We start from the raw sequence: 22,409 nt of genomic DNA on the forward strand, positions 1-22,409 counted from the left end.
GCAAGAGCAGTTTTGGTAGTCACATCTAATAAAGTGCAGAGATAACCACAACAAGTGCAGAATAAGCTTATCCCTAAAGAAAGACAGTTGAGCATTTTTCTAAATTTAAATGTTCATGGTCCAATATGAGCCTTACCTCACCCTTGCCATTATCTCAGTGTTTAGACCTTTGACTCAGACATGAAGGGTTAGGGGTTTGATTCCATTCAAGGGTGCATATCTGGGTTGCAGGTTTCACCCCTTGCAATGCATCTGTCCGGGCATTGTGTCTTCTCTTTCTCTGAGTCTCTGTTGTTACCCCCCTTCTTTGAACTCCCTTTAAAAATCAATGAAAGAAAATATCCTTAGCCCTGCCAGTGTGTCTTAGAGGGTGAGTGTCAATTTATGAAACAGGAGGTCAAGAATCCATTGGTGGTCAGGGCACATGCCTCCGTTGTGGGCTTGATTTCCAGTAGGGCACAAGCAAGAATCAGCTTATCAATGATTCACTCTTATCACTTAGTGCCCTCTCACTCCCTTTCCCTTCCACTATGAAATCAATAACGATAGGTTTCCAAATATGATCTCTGTAAGGAAAACAATCAAACTAAAAATCTGGAACCGAGATGCAGTCTTCCCCCCACAGTAGACTAAAAACTCCACAAATTTCGCTATCTGGTGCTCAATGGCAGCAACTATGGCTTCTGCTTCTGGAAAGTCAAAGAAGTCTTACAACAGGCAGGATCTCAGGACTGCTTCAGGCGCTTGCGTGGGGGTCCCAGACAGCGGCCCTGTGCTGAAGCCAGAGAGCGGTACAGCTCAGTCACCAAGCTGGGATTGGATGCCACCATCGCTTGCCACCCCTCCGTCTCCATGACATCCTCAGCATGCGAGTTGATGAAATCCACTGCCTGAGTTTTCAATTGGTCTGCCCTGTGGAGGTCAGCCAAGGTGAGCATTTCTGCAGCATTCTCCACAGACAGCTGACTGCTGAGGGCATCCTCACACATGACCTTCAAACGCTCCAGGGCATACTTGTCAGCAGCTGCCAGCAAACCATGAGCCATCTTGTCCAGGTTGGGAGCCTTCCCCGTGTAGATGAAGCACATCATTTCCTTAAACACTCCAGCCTCCATGTCAATGATTTCCACCCTATTCGTTATGCTCTCCTGCATTGCATGTCCAAACATGGCCCTAAACACTGGAGAACGAGCTGCTAAGATAGCTTTGTGAGCCTGGAATTCCTGGCCAGCCACACAAAAGCAACAGTCTGTGAACCAGGAATTCTCCCAAAGTCCTCCTAGCTCACTGGCCAGCTGGCACTCAGGAACCTTCACCATCTTCCTGTGATTCTGGCCAGAAATGGTGATGGAATCTTGCACCACACTCACCTCACAGAAGAGGGTCAGCTTGTCCTCAGGGAGAAGATTATTGTCTTCAACCAAGAGAACATCTCTACGGATGAATTTCTTGAATCCCCAGTCTTTGCCTTGTACAAATCTATATGCATGGTGACTCTCGTTGAATTTAATTTTGAATATTTCTTCTCCCTCATCAATCAGGATAAAAAATTGGAATTTTGCAAAACATATAGTCTTTGGAGAACTGACCAGAACCAGAAAAAGTGACAGGTAATCTTTGCTTTCTTCATCTTGCCCTTTTGGGTATACTCTCAAACACCATTTCAGTTGATCATTGGCTTCTGATGAAAAGGTTGCACTTTGAATGAATTCACCCATTTCCTGCCTGCAAAAGCTAAAGTTACTGATGGTCCACATGTGGGAGAACTTCACTACCTGGATCTGTGTGTGGCACCAGCTGTCAGCTACAGGGCCACTGGACATTTCTGCCAGAGGTGTAGGACTGGGAACCCTTGACATTGCAAGTTTGAAGGTTAAACAAGATTTCCAAAGTCAGAGGAGAAGATTTCTGCCCTCTTTCCAGCCAGGTTAAGTCAGTAGTGGGAAGATGAAGTTGTCTTGTCTAACAAGAAATCCCTCAGAGCTGGGCCTACAGATGATGGTAACTGCCCTGCAATCACTGCATTTATTTCTAGTAACAACTGTCCGAAAGATGCATCAAAAACATAAATGCTGCTTGGCTGGTGATGCTCAGTGATTGAGTGTCCACCTATGAAGCACGAGGTTTCAGTTCCATTTCAGGTCAGGGCATATGGCCACGCTGCAGGCTCAATCCCCACTGAGGAGCTTGCAGGAAGCAGCAATTCAGTGATTCTTTGTCTTTATTTATGTCTCTATGTCTCTTCCTTCCTCTCTAAAATAAAAATAAAATGAATAAAACACAAATGGTATCATAGTTGGTAGATGCTTAACAATATCTAAGATTCATATAATAATATTTACTTAGTTTTGTTTTTTTGTGTTTTTTTTTTGTTTTGTTTTGTTTTTTTGTGAGTGGCAGGAATTTCTTAAAGTGATCCTGTAATCACAGGTGGGAAAGTCCTGCCTGAGATCCATATATGGTCCCCAAAATCATTTATTCAGTCCCTCCAGAAGGCCTGACTCAGAATTTAAATATTTGACCAAATGTAGCTGGCTAATTGATAATTATTTAGTTCATTGTGTATGCCCTCCAATGATGTTATAAATATCCAAATTGCCATTGGTAGAAAAAGAGTTTCTGACCCCTATAATCTAATGTGTTTACAGGACAGTATAATCCAGGTAGTAGACCCACAAGGAACACTCCCTAAAAATCCAATTATTTTTGCTTTCCAAAACTTAAAAGAAATTGAGAATTATCCAATACTTGGGGACTCATCAAATTTACAAAAATTTTGTCAATCTCATTTGCAAAAAATATTTTTTGTGGACACATTTGCTTTCTCCCCATTGGTAACTAGAGTTATCATCTGTTCCTGTTTTTTGCTCTTTAATTTTTTTGCTATAAATAAGATCTTCATAAAAGTTTTCATACTTCTATTTCCTATTCTATTACTTTTTTTTATCGTAAGTACAGATTTTTCAATGCATTCTAAATACAAGTTACTTTCTGAATAAATGATAGATATTACAAGCTTATAGTAAATTCCCTTGGTGTTCTATATTATAGCAGAAACACTCTAAGTGGTAGCACATACCAAAATGTTATTCTTGACCAAAAGGCATAGTTTGTCTCCTTCCAGCCTCTGATCATAGAATGCCCATCCATCAGTTATTTAATAACTGTTTCCTAAAGTGTGGTACGGATACACCCAGGGTTATGGGAAGAGTTTGGTGGGGGTATGCGTTCTACCGGAGTTTGGTGGGGATATGCACTGCACTGTGCTTAGCTGCGCTAATTCTACATTCTCATGAATACGAGGGTTACTTAGCATTATGAAAATAATAGAAGGGGTACACATATGTCAAAAGTTTGGGAAACACTGATAGCACATAACTTTATTTTTATTTCTATTTAAAGACATCTTAGTAATTATAGATTGTTTATTTATGAACATTAAATTCATAGCCAATAGCCCTAGAGCTCATTCCTTAAGGAAGCTTATCTAACAGGTAGAATATCTCCATAAAGCATATCCCTGTGCTTTGGTGCCCAAATACCAAAAATCTGGCATAAAAGGCCATGAAAAAGACACTTACTTGCTGTTTGACCTTTGCTTTATTCAAACTCTGCTTGGAATATCCAATTGGCTGGTTGCAAATTACTCCATCTCAGTGCAAGTCCAAGAATGGCTGGAAAAACACCACGGACATTTGTTTTAGGATTACAAATAAATTCAGTGAATAAGAAAAATTTCTAATAGACTCTGTAAGTAAGGGGAAGGCCTGACTCTATTTTTTGGTATGCTATATCTTTATGATTTTATATTAAAATAACAAAAGAAAAGGAATTTGGGGAAGGGACATCCTAATAGGTTATTTTAAATAGAAATGTTTTTATTAACTTTCAGAGAGAGGAAGACAGAAGCATGACTTGTTCATCTTTGTCTTTGATAATCTCCCTTTGTGTCCAATACCACTTCTTGGGAAGCCTTAAATTTGTTGGGATCTACTTCAAAGTTTTCAAATAGTGCCTGGAACTGAAGATTTTAAAAGAATAGCAAAGAGGACCTTTGTGAGTTTTTCTCATTAATTGACTCATTTCTACTTTAGGTTAATGAATATGAAGATTCTTACATGCATAAGTTATGTGAAACATTTTAGGTTTCTTATGATTTTCATAATTAGAGAAATCTTTTTTATGACCTAAAAAAACAACTATTGGCAATATGATATCAAAATAAAATAAAAATAATGAAATAACTTATTATAGCAAATATCAATATATTACAAGTGCTCCAATTCCAGATATTTGAAATATTCATGTCATTTCAGTGAACTAAGAAATCTACTTCTCTACTTAGAGATCCCAGACAGTTAAATTAAAAATATTTGTAATAAGATAAAGTAGGCAGTTTTTGAGATATTTACTAAAAAAAATAAAAACATATTCATTCTAAATATCATACTCACCAGAGTGTACTTTGAGCTCTCCCAACTCTGTAAGTTCTGCCAATAGCAGGGTCCGTAGGAATTCTCTTCAGTCATCAGGCAGCTTCAACTTCAGTCAGTCTACCTTGAGGAAGTGAAGTGGGCTCTGTACAGATGGGGCTTTTATATAACGGCCTACCTCAGACCACACCCACTTGCTGAGATTGGCTTAAATTCATAAAAGGAAGTGACCACTTTGAATGGATTATGCAGATTGTGGTCTGATAATCTGATTGAAGTTATAACGTAGAAAACAATGCCTGGGGGCTGACAGCCTAACAGAATGTAAATGTGTTTTGCTGTAAGATACATGAAACTTTTCAATATGCATTTAGTACTGACTATAGTCACTACCTTACAGATGCTGTAGAGAATTCTTATTAACAGATGTGACCTGCTACCTGCATTTTGTTGAAACCATCACTAGTTAACAAGTTACTGATGCCACCTCCATATGAATTATTTTTCACATTATCAAATGTTTGGGAATTTAAGTCCTGTTTTTAAAAATCTGTGAAAATAGTTAACATTGCTAGAAGATTAAAAAGTGAAAATCTGCCGAAGCCGGTTTGGCTCAGTGGTAGAGCGTCGGTCTGCGGACTGAAAGGTCCCGGGTTCGATTCCGGTCAAGGGCATGTACATTAGTTGCGGGCACATCCCCGGTAGGGGGTGTGCAGGAGGCAGCTGGTCGATGTTTCTTTCTCATTGATGTTTCTAGCTCTCTATCTCTCTCCCTTCCTCTCTGTAAAAAATCAATAAAATATATTTTAAAAAAAGTGAAAATCTATGTAACTCAACTTTTAAAAATTATGGAAAAACAAATGTAAAAGCCATCAGAGACCACATATCCTAGAAAGAGGTGAAACTGCTGCCGTCTAACTCATTGGTTAGGATTGTAAGCCAACGAAAGGATCATTGACTTAAGGAGATGACAGTTGTGTATAAAACAGGAAATAGGACTTCTTCAGAAACTGAATCAGCCACCATATTGACCTTGAACTTTTCAGCCCCCAGAACTGTGAGAAACACATGTTGTTTATAAACCACAAGGTCTACAGTCTTTTTGACAAAGAAGTACAAATAGGCTAAGACAATGTCCTTAGTAGCCATCCATATATCTTTTTAGTGAAGTGCCTTCTTAACTCCTCTAAGTTGCACAATAATCATTGGATTTATGGTCTTATTTTGAATTGCAAGAGTTTTTTGGATACAAATCCTTGATGAGATATATGTGTTAAAAATATTTTTCTGTCTATGGATTACCTTTTGTTTTATTAAAACATTTAAAAAGTGAACCAAAGTCCTAGCAAGCGTGGGGATGATGGGCAGGAAATATATTTCATCTTGTCTATCTACAAGACGACCTTTGAAACGAAAAAAAGTCAACGGAAAATCAGGGGCAAAAGACCAAAATTGCACATAAATTACCTGCAGATCTTGACGGCAAAGTAAGTCTTTTCTTTGAAGTGGGGGATAGTCTTATATAGCGAAATATAGGCCTAAATGTATGTTTTAACTGTAAAATTAGGGGGTCGTCTTATACACCGGAAAATACGGTAATCATGTTCCCAGCCACACACACAAACATATGCATGTACACACAGCAGCTCTCTTGTGATTGAGATTCCGTAATTCTTTCAGGTTGCCTCAGAATGGAGGATCCAGGGAGGAAGCAACCTATCAGGGTCTTGGCTTGCTGTGATCTGATTTGTGGTCCAGAATGTCAACATTGTCAACTGCCACTCATCTCTCCTATACTTAGGAATTCACCACCCACACTTGAGAATGGCCAGACCACCTGGAGGTTACTGAAAAAAAGTTAGGGGGCTGATACTCTCTGTGCCTGGAGAGTTATGAAGGTTGTTGATGGTATTTGCATATAGGATGTAAATAATCTTTCAGTTTAAAAAGGCTAATCTGTCATCTATTATCAGTACTAGTGGACTACAGTTATCTATTTTTCTTGATATCAAGTGGGACTAGTTATAATTCAAGTTGCTCTTTTTGTTTTCCTATTTTTAATCCTCACCTAAGGATATTTTCCCATTTACTTTTTATAGTCACAAAGTATTTTTTCATTGATTTTTAGAGAGGGTGGAAAATAAAGAAAGAGACAGAAAAATATTGATGAGAGAACACATCAATTGGTTGCCTCTTGCATGGGCCACAACTAGGAGCCTGGTCTGGGAGGAGCCAGCATCCCAGGGAAGTGCCCTTGACTTGAATCACATCCCCTACTAACTCACTCTGCAATCCAAAGCTCTATCACTGAACCAAGCCATCCTAGGTGCTTGGTTTATATTTTGAAAAATATTTGTTATGTATCCAAGTCCATGTACTGGAAAATATTGAGTATATCAAGTTGATGTTAGTCTTTGGATCCCAGCGGAGCCATTAAGGGAATGCGCATCTCTGAAATCTAGCTAAGGGGCAATGAACGTGTGGTCCAGGGTAAGTCACTGCCAAGTTTAAGAGGTTAGGTACTGTCCCTGGTACCAGCATCTAGCTACAAGTGGGGTTCCTGCTCCAAGAAAACCAGTTCAAGGCCTAGATGAGGAAGAGGGCCCACTGGTGTCCTTGGAGCAAATCAGAAAAATTTCCTTTTCCCTACAGGGGGTATAACTGTAGGTAGGACCATAGGAAAAGAGAACCCAGTTCTTGCAGGGGCAACACCTCAGACACTAGCTCCTGGGACTTGTGAGAGGAAACAGCTTCCATTGCCCAAGGACTGGATCTCAAGAGGGGCTCAGGAAATCCCACAGGCTCCTCTAGCCCTGGAAAGTTTCAGGAACAGCCATGGCCCAGGGAAAAGGAGGGGCTTTAGGGAATAAAATGAGAGGTTGTCCAGGAGCTAGCAAAAGGCCAGACATAGAAGGGATTGGAGGAGCCAAGGAATCTTGGCAGCTCCTAAGGAGACTGCACTCATTATAATGTCAGAAGGTAAAACTAAGGGAGAATATATTTATTTATTTTTATTTTTTTGAATATTTATTTATTTATTTTGAGAGAGCATTGATTTGTTGTTCCACTTATTTATGCATTCATTGGTTGATTCTTGTATGTACCCTTACCGGGCTGATCTGGGATGGAACCTGTAACTAGGCATATCTAGATGATGATCTAACCAACTGAATTTACCAGCCAAGGCTAAATCTCTTACTTTCTGAACAATTCTTTTAGATAACTGGGGCAGGAATTACTAGTTCTACTGCACAAGGGTCATCTAGATCTAATTCCAGGATCATCTGGAACTGAGGCTGGCTTCCCTGATGAAGACAGCATCCAATATGCAGCCCCAGCCCTGTCTCATGGTGGCAGCTACCCTTGCTTTACAGGACTTGGAAAGATAAAGGACATGAGAAGGCTCCATGAACTAGCAACACCTTACAGCCAACATTCCATCTCCTACCCACAGTGCCATACACACAGTTCTTTTTCATACCTTGGCAAGTATGAGGTCAGTGTATGATCATTTATCTGGAGATATAGGTGTATGTTTGAGAAGGGGAGTGAGGGGGGGGGGGAGTTCAGCTTGGGCAGTTGGATCATTTAGAAAGTCCCAGATGAGGATTGTATCATCGTGTGAACTACTGACATTCTGGAATTCATCAAACTGGAGTCAGAAAACTCTTCCAGAATGCTCCACAAGCGTCCATAGACAAAGAGTCCCTGCAGGAGCACGGGGGTCCAAAGCAGCTACAAGATCCCACACTTTAATTTTCCCATCATAGGCTCCACTGACTATCCTCATTATCAAATTGAATGCAGCGCACCAATTCCTCATGGCCTTCTAGCACTCGTAAACATGCACCACATTCTATGTCCCATAATCACATAGTGTCAGATGAACCACTAACGACCAGCCTATCTCTGTACTGCAAATAGGCGATGCCACATTTGTGTCCATTTAAGGTCCTCACAAATTCACAAGTACTAGTGTTCCATACCTTTATAGTCCTATCTCCAGATGCAGAAACAATGTACTTGTCATCAAAGTCTACAACATTGACGGCAGCTCTGTGTCCAACTAGCACCCTTCAGAGGGTGATGTCAGTTGGGGAGGCAATATCCCATACAGCAATGGAACGGTCTTTGGAGTAGGTCACCATCATGCCATTATTAAAAGGCAAGTGCAAAACTGCTTCACAATGATTTATCAACATGTTTAGCATTTCACCTGTATTTACATCCCACACCCTGACTGTAGAATCCGATGATCCAGTTATAATCACCCTCTTGTCATACTGGAGACATAGGACAGAACCCATGTGGCCTGTAAGAATTCTCTTGCATTCCAACGTGCTTTTATCCTAGATCTTATAGTGTTGTCTCATGGCCGCTTACTATCTTCTGATCATCATACTGCAAACAGTAAACTCCTTTGTTTGTTTCACTTCGGCAGTGGATTCTCTGTAAACTATGTCTACCACATCTCCAATTAGATTCTATTGTCTCAATGTCTTGTATGATTTTAGGATAAAATGCTCTAGAAAAAGAGTTGGAAAGAGCATTCCCATCAGGAAGTATGTTTTTGAATAAATACATTCCCCATCCTCCTCGTTCTGCCAGACCTCTCCACAGAGAATCTGTCCTGACCTTTCTCTCCATGAGCTTTTCCCATAACATGCCATCAGATGTTACTCGGTACCATTCCTTGCACACAAGCTCAGCAGCACATAGTGACTTGGCATCCAGGTATGACAGAATGTTCTCAGCAATGTGATCCAAACCCTGAGCTGGCAGAGCAGTTATGAAATCCCTCTGTAGCATAGGTTTAAGGTACGAGATTATGTGCCCATGTTGGTAATGACACATTTGGGATATAAAATGTTCTACAAATTCCACTTGATCGGATTCTGACCATTGCTCAAAATATTTGACACACAGTTCCTTTTCCTTCTTATATCGAGAGTTTCCGTTGTTTTGGGCACAATCATACTGGAAGTGCCATTGGCAAGTTTTGTTTTGGCCACACAATTTTCAGTCTTCATAGCAGTGCTTGCTAGACATACAGTACTGTTTCTTGGTTTAAGCAGAGTCTGGCACAGCTGTTGTAAGTCTGTCTAAGTGAATTCTTCTCTGGTATTATCTTCCTAGGGGGTTCGCCATTATTACAGTCTTCTCTCTCTGAGGAATTCATAAACTTGAGCGCTTTTTCCTGCAGCACCGCCTCAGCCGGGTCCATAATCTCTGAGGGCCCCTGGTTCTGCACTCTGCCAGGGCTGCCCCCTGGATGCCAGACCGCAGCCAACCGTTAGAATATATTTATATATTTGACAATACTACAATGCCTTATGCGGTATAGCTCTACAGTAATATATCAAGTCCTTTCTCTACAAAATGTTCATTATAATTCTTCCATATTCTTTTCTTCTATGTTAAGTTAAAGAATAAGTTTATTTAGTTCTCTAAATGATTACTATTACAGGTCTTCTGTCTAGTCATGACTTCCAGAAATTCTATTCATATTAAAGTAAAGCAGAGGAAAAACCTGCAAACACACTGGGTGGTAAAACTGGAGAGGACTCTGTAGGAGACTGGGAGATTTAGAGAAGTCAATAGGAGACTGTTGGCAATGGAAAGTAGATGAAGGAGCATTAACTAGCTAGCCTAGCAGAGGGAGATATGGTGGCACAGCCTTGTTGCCTGAGGGCAACTCTAGGATGCAAACACTTCCCTGGAGGTGAGTGGGGTCAGGGCAGAAAGCTCAGAAGTACCAGGGAGCAGTGAGTGGAGGTGTGGGCTGCAAAGGGTCTCAGGGTTCCCCCTCTACTCCAACCCTGGAGATACCTCAGCCAATGGCAAAGCACTGATATGAAGAGCCCAGTAAGATGGCAAGGAAGCCTTGGGAGGCTGTTGGTGATTATGGCCTCATGTGTACAGGAAAGAGCAGCTCAGAGCAGGAGATGGTTATCCACCAATACCTGTAGAGGCCTCTGAGCAGAGATCTGTGTTCCCCACACAACCTGTGCACAGGTTAGCCCCCATCAGCCCCCTCACCACAGAAAAATGCAGCTTCCAGGACACCAGGGCATGAGGGAGAAATGCTCAAAGACCTCTGAGCCTGAATGAGATGAAGAGCAGAAACCAGCAGGTGCCTGGGGAGTTCTCTCCTCCCCAGACACTCTACTTGGGTCTTGCCAGATACAAACCAGGAAACCAGTCCTCAGAAACAGGGGAGCTCAGGAAAGCCCTACTCCCAGCAAGCAGGGCCCTGGTGAGAGGTCACAAAGGGGAAAGGCAACCCCAGGATATGTGTGTCTGTCATTGCCACCATGGTTTCCTTTTGTATTAAAAAAATATTAAATTAAAATATTAAACATGTCCCTTTTATTCCCCATTGATCCCCTCCAGCCCAACCCTGCCCCCTGCCCCAGGCTTTCATCACCCTATTGTTTGTGTCCATGGATTATGCATATATGCCTACTAGTTCTTTGTTTGATCATCGCCCACCCAGAATCCTCCCCCACCTTCCCTTTAAGATTCCACATTCTTTCTCAGGCTTCTATGTCTCTGGAACCACTCTGTCCATCAGTCTATTATGATTGATTAGATTCCACCTATGAATGAGATTATGTGACACTTGTCTTTCCTGAATGGCTTATTTTTCATGGTATATTCTTCTCCAGTACCCTCCAAGCTGTGTCAGAGGGTAAGAGATCCTACTATTTATTTTCCTGGTGCCTCATATTCCATGATATAAATGTGGCACAGGTTTTTTTGTTTTGTTTTGTTTTGTTTGTTTGTTTGTTTTCCATTCATCTACTGATGATCACTTGGGCTTTTTCAGAATCTTAGCTATTGTAAATTATGCTGCTGTGAACATAGGGTTCATGCATTATCTCTGGTTTCTGGTTGCTTAGAATATACTCCTTGATGTCAGATCACTGGGTCAAATGGCAGTTCCATTTTTCATTGCAATACCCATGGAGATAGGTCAAGCAGTACGTTTTCTCAGTTTCATTATTGAGTGTAAAGTAGGTATCAGAACAGTCAGAAAAAAGAAGATTGAATCCTCATCTCTTTGCTGTACTCTCCCCATCATTCAAGGTGCTCTGAGGGGCACCACTGACCCTGTGTTCCTCAGCAGCCTCTTCTAAGGAGCAGTGTCTGTGCGCTTTGTGCTCCGGAAGCTGAAGCAGTGCAAACAGCAGGCTCCCGTGGTCTTCACAGAAGATCTGCTCTGTCTCCTTGTACAGCCCACACCTATTGTCCTCAGGGCTCAGGAATTGCCTCAGACTGGCTTTTCTGGCCATGGAAACCAGATTTTTCAGGATTATATTGGTTTTGAGGTTTTTCTGCTCTGATGGTTTCCCTGCACACAGGACAAGGAGGGCTTTCTGCTTTCTCCCAGGATAAATAGAGACACGAACAACAGAAGCTGTGCCCATAGCCCATGGTGTCTGGATTTGTCCAGAGCACAACAGGCTTGGTAGGCATGTGACACACATGGAAAGCAGACACAGGAAAGCTCCCACAACCTGGAGAAACAATTCTTAACTATTTAACCAACTCCATCCCTCTCCAACCCCCTTTTCTTCTGCATAAAGAACAGCACCTCTTCTCCTGACATCCTTCCTTTTCCAAATAGCTTTGAGTTTCAGGTGTTTCTCCCAAATCTATAGCTTCAGGTGCTGAGTCCTGAAGGCGCTAATACCCCAGCTAATGCTCAGTGCCAGTCACTTGCTTGGCTCAAAATATTTGACTTTGATTTTCATTATGCCATGAAAGTCATGGAAGTTCAGGCAATTTAACGTTCATTATATCCCAGAACTATTTTTTTTAATCTTTGAATTTTGATGAAGGGCCAACGAATCTTTTTTGTTTGTTTGTTATGTGTGTGTGTGTTTTAATTGATTTCAAAGAGAAGAAGAGAGAAAGACAAAGAAAGAAACATTTATGAGAAACAAACATTATTTGTCTGCCTCCTGCAAATCCTCAACAGGCACCCAGACCCTGGACAAATGTCCTCCTCACCAATCCAACCAGTGAGCCCTGAGGAATGGGATGATGCCCAACCACTGATTCACACTGGCTGTGATGGGGTCATTTATATTTCCTTAAACCTGTTAACCGAGCGGGACGTATAAATACGTCAAACGTAAACAATATCGGGAATGGGTAGGACGTATGAATACATCCTGGAAATATATGTTGCGCCCTGAGAGAGACGGTATATGTTTTTTTGTAATCTTTATAATTGTTTGTAAAATTTATAATTTTTTAATTCGATGTTTCAATTTTTTTGTTGGTATTCTTTTCTATTTTTTTGTAATTTTTTGTAATTTTGTATTTTCCTTTGTGCTTTATATATTAATAAACAATATATATATATATATATCATTTATTTTAATTAAGTATAAATAAAAATAATAATAATATGAAATTACGTCCTCTGGGAGTGACGTACTGGCACGTCCTAGTGAAAGAGTATGCGCCCGTTACAGGTTGCGTAATTAAAAAGGGAACTCCCCGGTTAACAGGTTAAAAAGTAAGATTCTTGTACTTCACTGGGGAAATGTTGGTGCTAGAAAAATTGGTTAATGTGGTGGGTATTTTCTCTGTTTTCCACATCCCGCACGGAAAATGACAGGTTCCTTAGTGGAGGAGCTGGGGATTAAGAAATTAGAGAAAAAAAGAGACAAGAGGCAGAAATAGATTCATAAAGCTGGGTGCTAGGTGGGCGCCATCTCTCTGATTGAGAGACAGTCACACTCACCACAGGCAACACAGCATATTTATTGGTTCCCAAAGGGGATTTTAAGGAAAAAAGGAGTTCCGGGTGTGCCCAGATCCTATTCATCAAGATCTGGGTAAGCTATTCAGTTTTTGGTACAAGATTTAGTATATCAAAATCTGGGTAAGTCAAGGTCCTTTTTTTTCCTCATTCGAAGCACTTGAATAAAGATAAGAAATCTGAAAACAGGATTCTGCCAGTGCCCTTGGGCTTAGCTAATAAGAATTAAAAGAATGTCCATGTGCCTTCTCAGGGGGCTCTCTACAGGTTAATAAATAGGAGAAAAAATGGCCTTTGGCTTTATTTTTAACAATTATTTGCCCCCAGGGGAGAGTACTTTTGCTTTGGAAGTTAAAGACTATTTTAAAAATTATAACTGTATAAACTTACTAACATCATCTACTTTAAGTAGATGTTCCCATTTGTTGCAAAAGGTTTACAGTCAAGGTGACCTCTCCTCCTCCCCCCCCCCCTTTTTTTTTTTTTTTTTTTTACAAAATCTCTGTATTCCCACAGCTGGCTCATTTAGTGAGAAATGTCTGGGCTGGGATGCATCCAGATTTAAATAGGAAGTTTTGGCAGAGTCCAGATAGGAATTATTCGTTTAAAAATATTATTTCTTTGTCATTTTCCCCCATTGAAGTGGGTTTCCAACATGTTACTGTGAGTCTTAAACCAAGTAGTTAAAGGAGACCAAAGTGATTTTCAAAGTAGCTGCCTTGGGAGCAGGCAGCAGGCTGGATAGAGGTGGTGTCAAGGGAAAGCTTCACTTAAGGCTGTGGTCTGCAAACTGCAGCTTGCGAACTACATGTGGTTCTTTGGCCCCTTGCGTGTGGCTCTTCCACAAAATGCCACGGCCTGTGCGAGTCTATTTTGTAAAAGTGGTGATAGAAGATGTTTAAGTTTAAACAATTTGGCTCTCAAAAGAAATTTCAATCATTGTACTGTTGATATTTGGCTCTGTTGATTAATGAGTTTGCCAACCACTGACTTGTGCAGGGAGCACCCAGATGGCTAATTTGACTGTTAACTTGAACAACATCTTAACAATATATGTGATGTCAAGGCCAGGGCCACAGCCGTGAAATGGGAGCTGAGGGGAGCTATCCTGTGCCCAGGGCTGTGTGTGGAACACAGACCTCCGCCCAAAGGCCTGTGCAGGCACTGGTGCCTGCCCCTCTTCTGCTCAGAGCTGCTCTTTTCTGTCCACATCAGGCCATAATCACCCTGAGGTTGATAGCAGGACAGAGCAGCTTCTTTTTTTATTTATTTTGGAGAGGCATGGAGGGGGAGATACAGAACATCAATGATGAGCAAAAATAATTGATTGGCTGCCTCCTGTAAGCTTCCCACTGGAGATCATCCTGTAACCCAGGCATGTGCCTCCTCCCAGAATGGGACCTTGACCTCCTGGTTCATAAGTTGAGGCTCAACCACTGAGCGATTCTGGGAGTGCCAGAGCAACCATTTTAGAGCAAAGGTGTACTATGTGTGATCTCAGGGCAAGAGTTTGATTCATTTGTATTGTAATAATTTTAAATTTATACTGAAGAGATCTAGAAAATGTGTGTACTTAATAGTGCACACAGCAGGATGTGGCTTAGTATTTTATGGGAACATCAGCCAGCACAACCAATAACAGCTCAGGAAGTGGTGTGATCATGTGCTAATCATTCCCTGAACATTGTTTAGGACTCCTGGAATTAAGTATGTTGACTATAGTTATAGACATATAATATTTATTTATGTCAGCAAAATGCCTCGTATTTTTTCTAATATATAGCCTATTCACTAAAATTTTTAAAAAATAACAGGAATTAGTTAAAAAATAACAAGCTGTCAAATTATAAGCAATTATTTGTTAAAAGCATTTCAAAATTAACAGGCTGCAGCCATGGCTGGTTTTCCTCAGTAGATGAAGTGTAGGCCTGTGGACTGACGGGTCCCAGGTTTGATTCTGGATAAGGGAATATTGCTGGTCCAGTTTGGGGCATGCAAGAAGGCAGTCAATCCATCATTCTCATCATTGATGTTTCTATCTCTCTCTCTCTCAAATCTCTGACAATCTATAAGAATATTTAATAATAATAAAAAAAACACACACACAGGGTATTAACTTTCACATGATATAAAGCCCAGAAACCTTGTCAAATTCTCAGTCTATTAAATCAAGGTCCAACAAATCAAGGGATTGCATAAACTTATTTCATTATATACATTAAAAATTTTCTGGAATCGGTAGTAGCCTTCACCAAGATGACAGTGACCGGCAGGAAGATAAGGAGGGATATTGTATGAGAGTGAGAAAGCAATAGAGGAGTGTGTGGACCTGTGCTAGGGTGTGTGTGAGTGAAATAGGGAAAGTTAGGCCCTACAGGTCTGCCAAAGGGCTGCCAATCTGGGCAGGCTTAGATGGCAAAACCCAGCTGCTGCCACAAACACTCCGGGGAGGACACTGGCAGCACAGAGACATGCCATCTTGAAAACCAGTACTGCTTGAGACTAGGATCCTAGCCACACCACCAACCATCTGGTTTGGGTAGCAAACAGGGACCCTGAAGCCACTCTGGTAGAAGACCTGCGACAACAGCTGCAGACCCAGGGACACCAAGACTGCAGCCCGCCCTCAGATTTCTGTGAGTCACAAAGCCAATCCCCCTCCCCCACAGCCCCTGTGTCAGTGGCACAGGAACTGCCAGATCCCGGGTGCACAATATGGGTTTATGCACACACACAACAGGGGCTGCTCTACCTGACTTTCAGCCTTGGTGTGGGACACAGAAGTTGGTTTGTGACCATTCTCCCCACTAAATTTGACCCTAGGTACGCATCCTTGGAGATTCTGTTTTCTGCGACCAGATCCCACACCCACGCAGATTTCTAATGTATTTCTAAACCAAAAGATAGTCCTGAGACAGGGAGAGAAAGAGTAAGAAGAGATTCTACATATAAGGGAACTTTGAGCTACATTTATAAATATCACACTTCCACCTTCATGATCCAGGCAATAGGTTTGGGCACATACTGCAATAAAAGTGGGGAGATAGTGAAGACATTGCAGTGGATGTGAGTTTTAGCACAGCCCAGAAAAAGAAGTCCCTTCTGGACATTCATATTCTGCTCTTTTGAATCATCACTACAGACTCCAGAAGCCCAAGTTCTATAGATAGAGTCCTACTTCTATCTCCCAGAGGTAAAAATCTGAGTACCCCGGTCATGAAACACTCAGATCCAGGAGAGACACATGTGCACCTTGAGGAACACATGTCATACAGAGGCTTATCAAACCTCCAGGAAGGGAGATAAAGACTATTAGCTCCTCCTAGCTGCAAAGTGAGAGTCACTGCAAAAAGAAAAAGAAATCATGAGGACACATTGCAAATAAAGTCACGAGGCAAAAGTTGGTCTTTCAAGATGTTACTTTATTATGAGGTCACAACAACAAGAGCAGTTTTGGTAGTCACATCTAATAAAGTGCAGAGATGACACAACAAGTGCAGAACAAGCAAATCCCTAAAGAAAGACATTTGAACATTTTTGAAATTTACATGTTCATGGCCCAATATAAGACTCATCTCACCCTGGCCATTGTCTCAGTGTTTAGAGCTCTGGCTCAGATATGAAGGGTCAGGGGTTTGATTCCACTCAAGGGTGCATATCTGGGTTGTAGTTCCCACCCCTTGCAATGCATCTGCCTGGGCATTGTGTCTTTTTCTCTTTCTCTGAGTCTCTGTTGTTAGCTCCCTCCTTTGCACTCCCTCTAAAAATCAATGACAGAAAATATCCTTAGCCCTGCCAGTGTGGCTCAGTTGGTGAGTGTCAATCTATGAACTAGCAAGTCAAGGATCCATTGGTGGTCAGGGCACATGTCTATGTTGTGGGCTTGATTTCCAGTAGGGTGCATGCAAGAATCAGCATAATAGTGATTCTCTCTGATTATTTGTTTCCATCTCACACTCCCTTGCCCTTTGAAATCAATAAAATTACATTAAAATATATGATTTATTTAAAAATAAATCTAAAAATCTTGGGCTGAGATGCAGATTCCCCCCCCCCCACCCCCCCCCCCCCCACACACACACACACACACACACAGCAGAGGAAAAACTCCACAGATTGTGCTGTCTACCGGGTGATCAATAGCAGCAACTATGGCTTCTGCTTCTGGAAAGTCAAGGCAGTCTCACAACAGGCAGGATCTCAGGACTGGTTTAGGAGCTTGCGTGGGGGCCCTGTGCTGAAGCCAGGGAGTGGTACATCTCAGTCACCAAGTGGTGATGGTACTCCACCAGTGCCTGCCACCCTGAGGTCTCCATAACATCCTCAGCATGAAAGTTGATGAAATTCACTGCCTGAGTTTTCAATTGATCTGCGCTGTAGAAGTCAGCGAAGGTGAGCAGTTCTGCAGCATTCTCCACAGACAGCTGACTGCTGAGGGCTTCCTCACACATGACCTTCAAACGCTCCAGGGCATACCTGTCAGCAGCTACTAGCAAATCATCAGCCATTGTGTCCAGGTTGGGAGCCTTCCCCGTGTAGATGAAGCACATCATTTCCTTAAACACTCCAGGCTCCACGTCAATGATTTCCACTGGATTCTTTTTGCTATCCTCTATTGTACGTTCAAACATGGCCCAAAACACTGGAGAACGAGATGCTAAGATAGCTTTGTGAGCCTGGAATTCCTGGCCAGCTACACAAAAGCAACAGTCTGTGAACCAGGAATTCTCCCAAAGTCTTCCTAGCTCATCGGTCAGCTGGCACTCGGGAACCTTCACCATCTTCCCGGGATTCTGGCCAGAATTGGTGATGGAGTCTTGCACCATGCTCACCTCACAGAAGAGGATCAGCTTGTCCTCAGGGAGAAGACTGTAGTCTTCATCCAAGAGAACATCTCTACGGATGAATTTCTTGAATCCCCAGTCTTTGCCTTGTACAAATCTATATGCAAGGCGACTCACCAAAGTCTTGGTCTCTTCTCCCTTGTCATTCAGGATTGAGAATTTGAATTTTACACAAAATTCACTCTTTGGAAAGCTGAGACATATCAGGTAAAGAGATAGGTAATCTTTGCTTTCTTCATTTTTCCCTTTTGGGTATACTCTCAAACACCATTTCAGTTGATCGGTGGCTTCTGATGAAAAGGTTGCACTTTGAATGAATTCACCCATTTCCTGGGGGCAAAAGCTAAAGTTACTGATGGTCCACAGGTGGGAGAATTTCACTACCTGGATCTGTTTGTGGCAACACCTGGCAGATCCAGGGCCACTGGACATTTCTGCCAGAGATGGAAGATTGGGAAACCTTGACATTGCAAGTTTTAAGTTTAAACAAGATTTCCAACTTCAAAGGAAAAGTTTTCTGTTCTCTTTCCAGCCAGGTTAAGTCAGTAATGGGAAGATGAAGTTGTCTTGTCTAACAGGAAATCTCTCAGAGCTGGGCCTACAGATCCTGGTAACTGTCCTGCATTCACAGCATACTCTCTACAACATCCAGGGGTTGTTTCTAATAATAACTGTCTGAAAGATACATCTAAAATATAAATGCTGCTTGGATGGCGTGGCTCAGTGGTTGAGTGTCCACCTATGAAGTAGGAGAACTCAATTCCATTTCAGGTCAGAGCACATGGCCACGTTGCAGGCTCAATGCCCACTGCGGGGCTTCCAGGAAGCAGCAATTCAGTGATTCTCTGTCTTCATTGATGTTTCTATGTCTCTTGCTTTTTCTCTGAAATAAAAACAAAATGAATAAAACAAAATGCTATCGTAGTACACAGATACCCAACAATATCTAAGATTCATTTAAAAATATTTATTGAGTTTTTTGTGAGTACCAGGAATTTCTTAAAATGATCCTCTAACCACAGGTGGGGAAGTTCTGCCTGAGGTCCATATATGGCTCCCGAAATCATTTATTCAGGCCCTCCCAAGGCATTAAGGGTAATTTAAATGTTTGACCAAGTGTAGCGGGCTAATTGTTAATAATTTATGTTCTTTTTGTATGCCCTCAAATGAAGTTATAAATATTACCCCTGTAATTCAATGTATTTACATGACAGTATAATCCAGGTTGTAAACAAACAAGGAACACTCCCTGAAAATCCAATTATTTTTTCTTTCCAACACCTAAAAGAAATTGAGAATTTTCGAATACTTGGGCCTCTTTATCAAATTTACAAAAATTTGCCAAAACTGGTTTGGCTCAGTGGATAGAGCGTCGGCCTGCGGACTGAAAGGTCCTGGGTTCAATTCCAATCAAGGGCATGTACCTTAGTTGCGGACACAACCCCAGGTAGGGGGTGTGCAAGAGACAGCTGATTGATGATTCTTTCTCATCGACGTTTCTTACTCTCTATCTTTCTCTCTTCCTCTCTGTAAAAAATCAATAATTTTTTTTTTTAATTTACAAAAATTTTGTCAATCTCCTCTGTAAAAATAATTCTTGTGAACACAATTGCCTCCTCCCCATTGGTAATTAGAGTTATCATCTATTTCTGTTCTTTGCTGTTTAATTTTCTTTGCTATAAATAAGATCTTCATAAAATTGTTCATACTTTATTCCCTATTCTATTACTTTTTTATCATAAGTATAGATTGCATTCTAAATACAAATTACTTTATGACTAAAATGATATTAAAAGCTTATAGTAAATTCCCTTTGTGTTCTATAATATAACAGAAGCACTCTATGTACTAGCACATACTAAAATATTTTTTTTGATCAAAAGGCAGTTTGTCTCCTTCCAGCCTCTAGTCATAGAATGCCCATCCATCAGTTAACACATAAAATGATGTGTATTTCTATTTAAAGACATCTTAATTATTATATATTGTTTATTTATGTGTATTTCTATTTAAAGACATCTTAATTATTATATATTGTTTATTTATGAACATTAAATTCATGCCCAATAGCCCTAGAGCTCATTCCTTAAGGAAGCTTATCTAACAGATATAATATCTCCATAAGGAATATCCCAGTGCTTTGAGACCCAAATGCCAAAAACCACTCTGCTTGGAATATTCAACTGGCTGGATGCAAATTACTCCATCTCAGTGCAAGTCCAAGAATGGCTGGAAAAACGACATGAACATTTTTTTTTTTTTTTTTTTTTTTAGGATTACAAATAAATTTAGTGAATAAGTAAAATTTCTAATACAGACTCTGTAAGGGGAAGACCTGGCTGTATTTTTTGGTATGCCATATATTCACTATTTTATATTAAAATAACAAAAGAAAAGGAATTTGGGGAGGGGATATCCTAATAGGTTATTTTAAATAGAAATGTTTTTATTAATTTTCAGAGAGAGAGGAAGACAGCATGACTTGTTCATCTTTGTCTCTGATAATCTTCCATGTGTCCAGTGCCACTTCTTGGGAAGCCTTATACTTGTTGGGATCTATTTCAAAGTTTTCAAATAGTGCCTGGAACTGAAGATTTTAATGGAATAGCAAAGAGGACCTTTGTGAGTTTTTCTCATTAATTGACTCATTTCTACTTTAGGTTAATGAATATGAAGATTCTTACATGCATAAGTTATGTGAAACATTTTAGGTTTCTTATGAATTCCATAATTAGAGAAATCTCTTTTATGACCTAAAAAACACCTACTGGCAATATGATACTAAAATTTAAAAAAAAAAATGAAATAACTTATTATAGCAAATATCAATATATTACAAGTGCTCCAATTCCAGATATTTGAATTATGGATGTCATTTCAATTAACTAAGAAATCTACTTCTCTACTTAGAAGAAACCAGAGAGTTAAGTTGAAAATATTTGTAATAAGATGAAGTAGGCAGTTTTTGAGATATTTACTTAAAAAATAAAAACTTATTTATTCTAAATTCTATACTCACCAGAGTCTACTCTGAGCTCTCCCAACTCTGTAAGTTCTGTCAATAGCAGGGTCAGTAGGAATTCTCTTCAGTCACCTGGTAGCTCCAACTTCAGTAAATCTACCCAGGAGAAGTATGTTGGGCTCTGCACAGTATGGGTTTTATATGACTCCCCTTACCTCAAGCCACACCCCCTTGCTGGTATTAGCTTAAATCTACAAAAGGAGGTGCCCACCTTAAGTGGATTATACAGATTTTTGGTTTTATAATCTGATTAAAATTATAACATAGAAAACAACACAGGGGGGCTGACAGCCTAACAGAATGTAAATGTGTTTTAATGTAAAATACATGAAACTTCAATATGCAACACAGTACTAACTATAGTCATTATCTTACAGATGCTGTAGAGAATTCTTATTAACAGAAGTGCCATGCTACCTGAATTTTGTTGAAACCCATCACAAGTTAACAAGTTACTGATGCCACCTCCATATGAATTATTTTTCACATTATCAAATGTTTGAGAATTTTAAGTCCTGTTTTTAAAAATCTATGAAAATAATTAACATTGCTAGAAGTTTAAAAAGTGAAAATCTAAGTAACTCAACTTTTAAAAATTATGGAAAAACAAATGTAAAAGCCATCAGAGACCACATATCCTAGAAGGAGGTGAAGCTTCTGCCCTCTAACTCAGTGGATAGGATTGTAAGCCAACGAAAGGTTCATTGATCAGCAAGATCCCCAAATTAATTAATTCTCAGAAATTTATCTCAAGCATTTCTCAACAAGTTGCAAATCACCTAAGTAAGCATATAGCAGAAGAAGTTTCATTGTCCTGCAAAATAAATTAATTCTGTTGGCCTTGTGCCTTCCTGTCCTGCTGTTACATAGTACTGCCCCTTACAGAAATTGTCCAACCCCCACTTGCTCTATTATTTCCTTTATTACTAATTTTGTCATACAGTATTTTAACACTCTATAAGCCAGGCCCAGCAATCTCATTCCTACTTCAAATAATAAATATAGCAACTAACCTGGCTGGTGAGATTGAATTATTGAGTCTCCATCCACAAAACAGATAGACTTGGTTTGAATCTTGGTCAGGGCACATGTCAGAGTTGCAAGCTAGATTCCCTTAGGGCCGTGTTCGTCAAACTCATTAGTCAACAGAGTCAAATATCAAAAGTACAGCAATTGAAATTTTTTTTGAGAGCCAAATTTTTTAAACGTAAACTTCTTCTAATGCCAGTTCTTCAAAATAGACTTGCCCAGGCCGTGGTATTTTGTGGAAGAGACACACTCAAGGGCCAAAGACCTGCATGTGGCTTTTGAGCCACAGTTTGCTGATCACAGCC

General features: G+C 40.4%; 2 protein-coding genes and 1 pseudogene across 3 annotated transcripts; all 3 read right to left on the reverse strand.

Moving 5' to 3' along the window:
• Positions 1-725: 725 nt before the first annotated feature.
• LOC311627922 (speckle-type POZ protein-like) lies at positions 726-1,859 on the reverse strand (the record flags this gene model as incomplete). The annotated part of the gene is made up of 1 exon (XM_084894652.1): positions 726-1,859. One exon carries the CDS (start codon positions 1,857-1,859, stop codon positions 726-728), a length of 1,134 nt encoding a protein of 377 aa, XP_084750778.1.
• A 5,560-nt stretch (positions 1,860-7,419) lies between these two features.
• Positions 7,420-9,694, reverse strand: LOC311627919 (F-box/WD repeat-containing protein 1A-like; annotated as a pseudogene). The gene has a single exon. The product of its transcript is annotated as an F-box/WD repeat-containing protein 1A-like (transcript).
• Positions 9,695-17,420: 7,726 nt separating this feature from the next.
• Positions 17,421-18,521, reverse strand: LOC311627634 (speckle-type POZ protein B-like; the record flags this gene model as incomplete). The annotated part of the gene is made up of 1 exon (XM_084894128.1): positions 17,421-18,521. The coding sequence occupies one exon, from the start codon at positions 18,519-18,521 to the stop codon at positions 17,421-17,423; it is 1,101 nt and encodes a 366-aa protein (XP_084750254.1).
• Positions 18,522-22,409: the final 3,888 nt, after the last annotated feature.

Source organism: Pipistrellus hanaki (assembly GCF_964339955.1).
Source record: "Pipistrellus hanaki genome assembly, chromosome: 9".
Classification (NCBI taxonomy): Eukaryota; Metazoa; Chordata; class Mammalia; order Chiroptera; family Vespertilionidae; genus Pipistrellus; species Pipistrellus hanaki.